General features: G+C 49.8%; 1 protein-coding gene across 5 annotated transcripts in view; it reads right to left on the reverse strand.

The window, feature by feature from the left end:
- The window catches only part of CES5A (carboxylesterase 5A), a 31686-nt gene extending 22477 nt beyond the window's left edge, over positions 1 to 9209 (reverse strand). The window contains exons 1-5 of one of the 5 annotated variants that reach the window (XM_032325441.1): positions 8968 to 9209; positions 7661 to 7865; positions 5676 to 5814; positions 3942 to 4075; positions 1394 to 1547 (exon numbers count right to left, since the gene is read on the reverse strand). In XM_032325441.1, coding sequence (XP_032181332.1) covers positions 1394 to 1547; positions 3942 to 4075; positions 5676 to 5814; positions 7661 to 7865; positions 8968 to 9040 — 705 coding nt within the window. In that variant the 5' untranslated portion in view covers positions 9041 to 9209. The other 4 variants (XM_032325443.1, XM_032325444.1, XM_032325442.1 and 1 more) reach the window with 4 other exon arrangements.
- Between the last annotated feature and the right edge of the window lie 863 nt (positions 9210 to 10072).

A 10072-nucleotide genomic window follows, 5' to 3' on the forward strand; every position in this document is an offset into this window, starting at 1 on the left:
TTCTTTAAACAAACCTTCCCAGGAAGTCCTTTAAAAGCTCTACATATACAGGGTGGGGGGTGGGGGGGTGGAGCCCTGGTTTGGGAATTCAAGGATGAGTCACAAAGGTTCCGGCAAGTCATTTAACGTCTCTGAGCCCCAGACTCCTCAGGAGCTTTGAGGTCAAACATTCAGGTGTGAGTCCTAACTCCCTCACTTCCCGGCTGGAGAACCTCAGGCAAGTTGCTTTCTGTATTTCTGAGTATCAGTATACTCCCTATAAAACTGGGAGGAAAAATGGAGCCCATCTCACAGAATTGTGCAGAGCAGAAGTACCGAATATAGAAGGCTTTGCACAATCCCTGGTCAAATACTACACACTCAGGAAATGGAGGCTATTAGCATATATGTAAAAGTTGGTTTACTCTAATTCACCTTATCGAGTTATCTTGAAGATAGAAAAATAACTTGTATATTGTCAAGTTCTATACAGCAGAAGCTCTCTTAACCCACTCCCATGTTAACTGCCTTCTGTGATTAACCTGTTAGCTGAGGCCCAGGAGATGCCGACCACTCGGAGCCAGTGGGCTGTTTTCTAGCACCACACACGTTTCTATTCCCACCAGTTTCTGGCCAAGGGTCAAGTGTGTTTGCTCCCAGATTTGCTTTTGTAAGTTACACTTGCTACTGTAATGAACTAATCGATGAGATATCGTGGGAACCAATGAAGTACACATATAGAAAGAAAACAAAATTACGTTTGGGGAAAGAAACTTTGATGAAAGCAAGTAGCTGAAAAATAGTGCCGTCAGATTAATTTGTTATGAACAAAGTAAGAGTGAAAGCTATGTGGGGAGTCAGTGGGAGATTCCATGAGCACGCCACACTCAGACTACAATGCAGGCATCTCAAGTTCATGATCGCTGTAAAGAAACTAAAGCAGCTGTAGAGGACATGAATCTGGGGGCAGGGGGTTATGCCCAGAGACCAACCCTGAAAAGATACAACACTGTATCAAATCATTGGCAGAGAAATGCACACTTTATGTTGGAAGTTGAAATAAAACGTTATATGCATCCTTTGTTGCTTTAGTTTTAGCTACATTTTTCTATTAAATGAGTAATTATCTGTCCTGGTAATTAGATACCAGGGCTTCGACCCTATACATATAAGTACGGAATTTTTCTTCAGATTGTGACTCACTAGGTGATCTTGGGAGCTCCTTTAAACTCTTCCTGATGACAGCTCTCGTCCACAAAAGCAGACTGAGCTCCTAACTCACGATGGGCGGCTTGAGGGAGACAAGTGTCTATTCAGCACGAAAGCACCAATCAGCTACGAGTGATTCATGGTCCTAATTTCTGTGACCTCCCGCACCGAGGTTTGTTCAAGCCCCGCAGAGAGAAGAACTCACAAGGCTGGAAACACTTATGGCTCCTGCTGACTCGCCAAAGAGGGTCACAGAGCGTGGGTCCCCACCGAAGAACTCGATGTTCTCCTGGACCCAGGTTAAGGCGGCCATCTGGTCCAGGAAGGCCCAGTTCCCTGGAGCATGCTGGTCCCCTGTGCTGGGGCAAGAGGCAAGGTGAGAAAACTGAGTGGACCTCGGTCTGTTTCCCGAAGCCCAGGGAATTCAAGGTGGAGCTCTGGGAGGATGTCAGGGCATTGCCACTCTGGCTGGTGCAGAAGGGTAGGAGGCTGCAGGCGCAGGGCAGCAAGAAAAGCCATGCTTGGCTCTCATTCTGCTGGGATTTGTTTTCATTTTTGGCTTATTTGACAATCCGATGAAAGTTATATACCCCAGAAAAATGCACAATCTCGTAAGTGCAATATGAGGGTATTCATAGGCTCCCCTGAATTCATGGATTCCAGAAAGTTCCCATTCCCAAGAGCTGGTCAGCACCAGGGACCTAGATGTCCTGGGCACAGAGGTTCCAGGGAATGACTACATGAATAATAATGGCAATAAGAGCAAAACACCTATCAGAAAATATCCATGTGGTCCACACCATATATGAGTAGCCCTGGGATCACATTCTACTCCCCTCCATTCTCCAGCCCCCTCATGGCTCCTCCTGCTGGTTCCCTGCGCCGGTCCATGAGCCCTGCCTTCTCTCTCCTGCAGCCCCCCATCTGCTCAGGAGCCAAGCCCTGCCGATTTCACCTCCAACCCACTGTGGTTTTCGCGTGGGTTCCCATTCTTCCATTTCCATTTATCCAGATTCACAATCTGATCACTTAAGATCTGGGTGCCCTTGGGCAAGTCACTTAACCTGCTTCCTGTCAATGTTCTCAGGCCTAAAACAGGGCTAGTTGTGATGCCTGTGTCACATGTGGTTATGAAGACTGGCCGTGCAGGCCCACGGTAAGCGCTGTGTATGTGCCTATAATCACTTTGTCCCGACAGCCGGCCCCAACGCTGTGCAGTAGCCTCCCAACCAGACTCCTGCCCAGCCCCCTTTTGCTCTGGAGTGACCGTCCTGATAGGCTGCTTTGAGAATGGCATGACTGGATCGCTCAGCCCCCATGCTGGCCTGGCCTTCGAGGCCTTTCCACACCCATCTCCTGCCACATCCTTATCTACCTGCCTACCAGGACCCAGATCTTAGGAACAACTTTCGGAACACATTCTGCCAGAGGAATCCCCATGTACAGAGTAGGTGACAGTGTAATCGCTCTGGGTCCTCTTAGCCCTTCCTGTCCCCACGGCAGCCCCAGAGCCCCAGCCCAGGGCCACGGGCCCCTAGCACAGCTTGCAAATATCATTCCCGGCCACTGTGCAAGTCCACTTCCTTCCAACTTCCCAGCTTTTGCTCGGGCGGCTCCTTTGCCAAGGACACTCTTCCCCAGCCTCTCCTCTCAAATCCAACCTCGTCTTGGAGGTGCGGTTCCAATGCCGCCTCTCTCGTGAATGCCACCCTGATTACTCACAGCTCCCTCCCGTGTGAACCGCCCTCCCACCTGGCATTCTCGGGGCCTTAATCACATCCTGCCTGGTGGCATGGATATTTGTGTGCCTGTGGTATCTCCCCCACAACACTGAGAGTCCCCAAAGGGTAGAATCACACTCGGCTCCCTGCCACCTTCCCTGAAGTGCTGGCTGGTGTTCTCTCACCGCCCCCTGGCCAGGGCTTAGGGTCTGCTGTGTTCTAAGCAGGATAGCAGAAGTGGTCATGCTCTGCTCTGTGAGCCCTGGGAAGTTGCTTCCCCTCTCTGTGCCTCCACTTTTCAACTGCCCGATGGGAATGACGACAATACTTCTCCCATAGGATTACTCTGGGGGCAAGCTGAAGCAATGTATGGCTGGTACACAGCACTGTGCCTGGCTCACAGTGAGTGTCTGATGCAGGGTGGCCATTACTGTGGAGAGGGAAGGAGTGCTCCTCCCAGGGGAGTATCTGAGGAGGCCGACGTGAGGCCCTATAACCGCTCACCCACCATGCCTCCTCAAATTCCAGGGCACGCGTTAGGTCCACACTCCTCCACCTCCCAGGGCGGTTGGGTGAGGCCATGCGCTGAGCTCTGCCAATGATATATGAACAAGAGTGACAAGCGCCAACTCCAGGCTGACCCAGAAAGAACTCCCTTGCACGATAGCTGTTTGTCTATCTGCCGGTCAAATGCAGAGGGTCTGCGCCATAAAGGAGAGCAGAGCCATGAGACGGAAGGACCCCAGTCCCTGATGGACCACATATAAAGACCATTTTCAGTCAGGATCACTCAGCTGGACCTTACTTGAATGAGAAAGAGATTTTGGTTTGGTTTGGTTTGGTTTTAAGTCACCAAGACTTGGGGGTTTATCTGTTACAGCAGTTTATCTGTTACCTAACTCCTTTGGCTCGCATTTGTTCAACATTACTGAAAGCTCATTCCTCCTTAGGTGGCTGGGCACTGAATTCCCTGTGGCTGTCAAACAGCTGTGCCTTGGGGACCCAGGGTGTTGGTCACATGGGGACACTCACTTGAAGAAACCCAATATTCCTAGCCGGTACTGGGTCGTTACAATTAGCACGTCCTCGTAGGCAGCCAGGGCAGACCCGTCAAAGATGGAGGCTGAGCCAGTCTCGAAGGCGCCCCCAGGGAGCCACACCATGACCTGCGGAAGGGACAAGACCTCTGCAGTCAACCTGCCAGGCATTCACATCCCCTCCCCATGCATTTTGGGACTTTCTTTATTTAGGGAAATATAATAGAAAGCTTTCCTTTCTAAGTAGCATCAGAGGCTTTGTCTTTTGAAGAAGGCCCAGGGGCAAGCTTGTGGGTTCTGGCACCAAAGTACCTGGGCTGGATTCCCAGCTCTGCCACCGACGAGCTATGTAATGTTGGGAAGATTACTTAACCTCCCTGAGGCTCATTTTTGCCACAGGTAAGCTCTGAAGAATGAAAGTATCTCACTGATGGGTTATCACGATATTTAAACAAGATCCTGCATCTAAAGTTCTTAGAACAATTTCAAGTGCCCAGAAAGCATTAACTAAATATCACTGAACTTGTGACCCACAGGAAGATGGAAATCATTGTAAGTCATGAAGGAGAGCCAAACCACTTAAGCTATTTTAACTTAACTCCTTCCCCTACCTACAGAAAGGAGAGAAGCAAGGAGAGATGACAGGGAGGAGAAGTATGAAAACTTTCCTCTATTGATTAGAAAAATTCGGACCAAGGAACATAAAACATTCACATGGTACTATTGGGATTGATATACTTCTTTTAAAAAAAAAAAAGATTTTATTTATTTATTTGACAGACAGAGATCACAAGTAGGCAGAGAGGTAGGCAGAGAGCGAGGGGGAAGCAGGCTCCCTGCGGAGCAGAGAGCCCGATGTGGGGCTTGATCCCAGCACCCTGGGATCATGACCTGAGCCGAAGGCAGAGGCTTTAACCCACTGAGCCACCCCGGGGCCCCGGGATTGATATACTTCTTAATAAATCCTTTCCATTCTCTCTTTTTTAAAAAGATTTATTTATTTATTTATTTATTTATTTATTTATTTGAGAGAGAGAGAGAGTGTGTGTGTGCAGGTTGGCGGGGAGGGGAGCAGATGGAGAGAGTCTTAAGCAGACTCCACACTGAGCACAGGGCCCGATCTCATGACCCTGTGATCACGACCTGAGCAGAAACCAAAAGTCCAACGCTTCACCGACTATGCCACCCAGGTGCCCTGCCCTTTATTTCCCAGGAATGCCTGAGTGGCTCAGTCATTAAGCGTCTGCCTTCGGCTCCTGTCATGATCCCAGGGTCCTGGGATGGAGCCCCGTGTAGGGATCCCTGCACAGCAAGAAGCCTGCTTCTCCCTCTCCCTCTCCCCCTGTTTGTGTTCCCTTTTCTTGCTGTCTCTCTGTCAAATAAAGAAATAAAATCTTAAAAAAATAAAAAAGGATTTCCCAAACAAGCAAACAGAAAATCAGGGTCCTTTTAAGCAGTTGTCTTTCTAAAAGTTTACAGACCATTAAATACTCAACAGAGGGGAAAAAACAAAACAAACTAAAAATCAAAGTTCAAGTCAAGCCACTGCCAACAAAGAAGCAATCAGAAAGGAAGATAAAGTGAATCTGTCATTAAATGACTTTTTAAGAGTTACTGATGCATTAAGTGATTACATTTCCCTTTTACCCAACAGGGGGTAGGTTTGATTCTAGACGCCCAGCCCCTCTGCATGGGACCCTGGAGCCCTGGGCATGGTGGGCAGCCTTACAGGGAGCTTGGAGCCCTTGTTCGCATGGGCTGGCGCATAGATGTTAAGGTACAAGCAGTCTTCAGACACTTCCAATTTGGGGTAATGCACCTTGAGAAAGTGTTGATCTGAGAGCAGCCACTCTGAGTTCTGGAGGCACCTTGGAGGAAGGAAGGAGACATCTCAGAGTTGCTATCAGGGAACATGCCTGGGAGGGGCCAGGTCTTGTGACAGCAGAGAGGCCTGATGGCCTCCCAAGTCTGAGCGGAAGAAGCCTATGGGAGCTATTGGTACAAAATCTAATCATCTCCCCTGCCCCCACCATGGTGGCACAAACAGAGAAACATGCTATAATTCTTTTAGATCTGGTTTTTGGGTAGGAAAGCAGTTTGTGCAGAATAATTGTATCATTAACTTCCAGCACCCACGCATGCATATAGCCACTACCACAATTCAGACACATACACATCAAGATTCAGCATGGCTCAACAATTCCCCAAACTGGAGGGCAAGACACTGGGTTACATATCAAGGGCTTTGCTCTAGCAGCTCCCTTTTCTGCCCCCAGAGGGACAAAAGGACATCTCTAGGCCTTTTCTCCAGGACACAATGGAGGTAGATGAGTAGGGAGATTCCTATATCCAAGCCTTTGCTCAGGCTGGTCCCTATGCCCAGAGTGCTCTCTACTCATATCTGTTTGCTCATGTTCTTCCCTTTCTTTCAGATTCAGTAAAAGTGCCACCTCCTCCAAGAAGCCTTCTGAGATCCTCCTAGTTAGACCACAGCTCTTTAGAAACACCTATATACATTATGTTCTTTCCTTAAAGTTCTCTTAGGTTTGCACATGAGTGTTGCCATCTTCCCCCACTCAAATGTGACCAGCCAAAAGCTGTTTTGGTCACCTTGGTACCTCATAGTCCCTAGCACTGAGGCTATAACAGAGTAAGATTGAATTAGACCAATATATGACTTCTAGGCTGGATGGGTGGTTCCTTCTCAGCATCCTTCTCTGATCCCCTAAAAGTCTGCCTTCGTCACTTTATATTTTAATCATTGTTATGATTAGCACCCCCTAGCACCCCTAGCACTGTAGCACCCCCATCAGCCCACAAGGTCATTCAGGGCAACTGTGACCAGCCCACCATATGTCCCCTAGGACATTATAGAGAGGCAATGACTGAGTTGGTTCTCAATGAATCTTAGCTGAATGAATACATGAAGGAAGGAACAGATGAGTTTCAGCTTCGTGTCTTGAGTCCCTGGGCCCCATGGGGTCTTCTTCTGCGACTTATGGAGCTTCCTGGCACCAGGGTACTCCTTATTCCTGGGACCCCAAGGCCAAGAACCAAGAACCAACTTGAGGACTGGACAGAATCTGAGCATCAGAAGATTCTCGGGGATCGCTTCTCGGCCTTTGGCTAAGATCAAGTGCAGAAGATTCTTGGGGATTTTCAAGTCTCACCTTCCAACCTATGCTCATCATGATTCACCCACCCCAGCTTGAACATCAGCAATGACGGGGGCTCCTGACCCAGAATACATGCATCTACTCCACAGGTGTTTGTGGATTTCCCTGCATCAGGCAGAGAGCACTAGAGCTGAGATCCCTCTGTCGTGGTTCTTCACCTCAAAGCCCTCGGCCAGTTTGGACCTTGGGTGGGGATTGACATGGAAACACCTGGACCAAGACTCAGTAAGTCTGCCACAGCCGTTCCCAAATCTGATCGGGCCTCAGATCCCTAGACACCTTTCAGTGCAACCAGCTTCCTGGGCCCGGCTCTGGAGATTCTGATTCAGGAAGTCCAAGAGGGGAGCCCAAGGAACCCGCGTGCTCTGAACACCACTGCCAGTGGTCCCGCTGATCAGCCAGCTGGGGGGCCATGGTCAACCCTCCTCCTCCTTGGTGCCACCACCTTTCCCAGGGAGCTGCACAACCTTTACTCCCCTGCAGTGCTCCGCCCCCACGCCCAGGCCACTTTCCACCACGGGACTGAGACTGCTCTTACAATTTAGGGTAGGACGTGGCATCTCGGAAGTCATTCCAGGGCAAGGCAGGCTTTGGTTTCTTAAATCGCAGGGGTCCTACAGGGGGCACAGCATAGGGGATCCCGAGGAACACGTTCACAGGCATGGTGCTTCCCAGCACAGTGGCTTGCTTCCCCCGGACCCACCCCAGCGTGGTGCTCCTCACTGGTGCGTCCGTGGCTGGCCCTGAGGGAACACACAGGGCAGAATCAGGAGTGGCTGGGTGGAGAACTGGAACGAGCCCAGCTAGGACGCCCCTCAATGGGGGCGCTCTCTCTTGGCCCAGAGGCCATGCAGCAGGAAGTACCTAGACTCCCCATCAATAAACCACTGTCCCTGGCTTCTTTTAAGATTGCCTTAGAAGCCACCTGCATCAGAGCACTGACTTCGTTTCTCCTAGGAGCACAGCACCAAGTCACAAAATTTGCCCCAGTCCTCTTGGGGAACAAGGAAACTCTCCCTTCAACAGCGCGGATTTCCCTTACTCTCCAACTGATAGATGCCGGGCTCTGCAGATCCTAGGCTCCCACAAAGTCATCTGGCCCAGGGTCATTTTCATACCTATCAGCACACCTGCTGGCATGTCTGTGCCTTCCCTACCTGACTATGAGCTTTTTAATTTTCTTAAAATTAAATTTAAAAAAACTTTTAAAAATCCTTCCTAGGGCAATCCTAAGCAGTAACAGCTATGGAATTGTGCTCTTTGATGAGTTAAGTCTATGTTTTTGAATATACATGAAAATAAATATACATCAATAAAAACAAAAAGTTCTCATGGGGATGCCATCTGACATCAGCGCCCCCCGCCCCCAGGGACAGGAGGATGATATTTTTGGAAACCCGAGAGTGCAAGCTTCTCGGTTTTCACATAGAATACAGAGTGTTGAGAAGCCCACTGCCCAGCTGTTTACTTATTAGGACTCGGGCGTCTTGGTGGTACCTGTTTTAATGTCATTTTAATAGAGAAAGTCCTGTCCAGGCAGGCACTAGTACAAAGCATGGGCTCCATTCTATGACCCTCCCCAGTGCCTGGGACAGAGAGCTCTCCAAACTCCGACAAGGTGTGAGCAACCCAAGGGCAGGACGGAGCTCTACCCGCTCCCAAAAAGGAGACTCTGTGGAGGATGGTTTTCAGTAACACCAGGACGCTGCTCAGGGGCCCTGAGGTTACTTACATAGCCTTTTACGAGCCTTCAGACCTCCGAGAAATAGGTTTGTTTGCACTAGTGGTAAGGAAATTCCCCTACCCCATCTTCTGAGGCCCCTCCTCTCCCACGGGGTGTCTCACCTTTGGTGGCAGCTGTAAGGACCCAAACAACCCAAATCAGGGTCTGGCCCCGGTGCCCCCACTCCCCACTCATCCGGCTGGCCTGCCTGAATGCCCTGCACCTTCACGGCCACAGCTGGCCTCAGAGAACTTCGGTCGGGGGCAAGAAAGGGCTTCCTGTTGGCAGACAAATGTTGAGCGGGCAAACACAGGACACCGGCTGGTGAAGAGGGGCAGCAGACCAAGATTTTCGGAGGAATTGGCCAAGCAAGACTTTCCTGTTCTGATTTACATAAGGAGAAGCTGATGATTAACTTGTAAGCTGGGGAAGGATAGTGCGGCAGGCTCTGGGCATGCGGGATGGAACAAATACAAGGGACACTGGGCATCAGGGAAGGCAAAGACCTTAACTGAAGTGTCTGCAGGGGCCAGGAAAGCAGCAAACAAACAGTGAATGAAGCTGGCCAAGAGAGCTTGATAGGATGTGGTGGGGACTGTGGGACAGAGCGCATGCCCTCTCTTAAAGAGGCAAGACTTCTCAACTCCAACAAACGTTTGGCTTACGACAATGTAGGTACACCAAACCAGAAGTCAGTGATCTCTCTCTATTTTTGTAAGTGGTTTCAAATTTGAAGAAATCATGTTATGAGCCCAGTGCAGTATTTCTACTGGCTTGAGCTGTGTCTGTAGTTCTGATCTAGACCCAGCTCCCCTGCATAAATATGAGGAGACAAGTCCAAAGAGGTGAAGTTCCTATACGTGGTTCTGTTGGAGCCTGTCCTTACATTCAGGTGGGTCATTGATGATCTGGCTCAGGACCTAGGAACATCACCATCTGGCTCCTGCCACGGTCCACACCGCCCTTGGGGTAAAGGTGTAGCCCCAAGATGGGGCTTCCCAAGTGCTTGGAGTAGGTGGGTGCAATCGGGGTATGTGTCGAAATTCTGTCCTTCTGCTTAGCCCCCCTGGAGATCTAGGGGCAGGACTTGAACAACGTGAATGGTGGGTTTGGAAGCATCAATCTAACGCACAGGTCTCGCAGAGGAGTCACCTTCTGAGAGAGGCAGGGTTGTTACGAGCAGATATTATGTGCCTGCTGGATACAGAACTCTACACAAGCAGGCAG

Source organism: Mustela erminea, chromosome 19, assembly GCF_009829155.1.
Source record: "Mustela erminea isolate mMusErm1 chromosome 19, mMusErm1.Pri, whole genome shotgun sequence".
Classification (NCBI taxonomy): domain Eukaryota; kingdom Metazoa; phylum Chordata; class Mammalia; order Carnivora; family Mustelidae; genus Mustela; species Mustela erminea.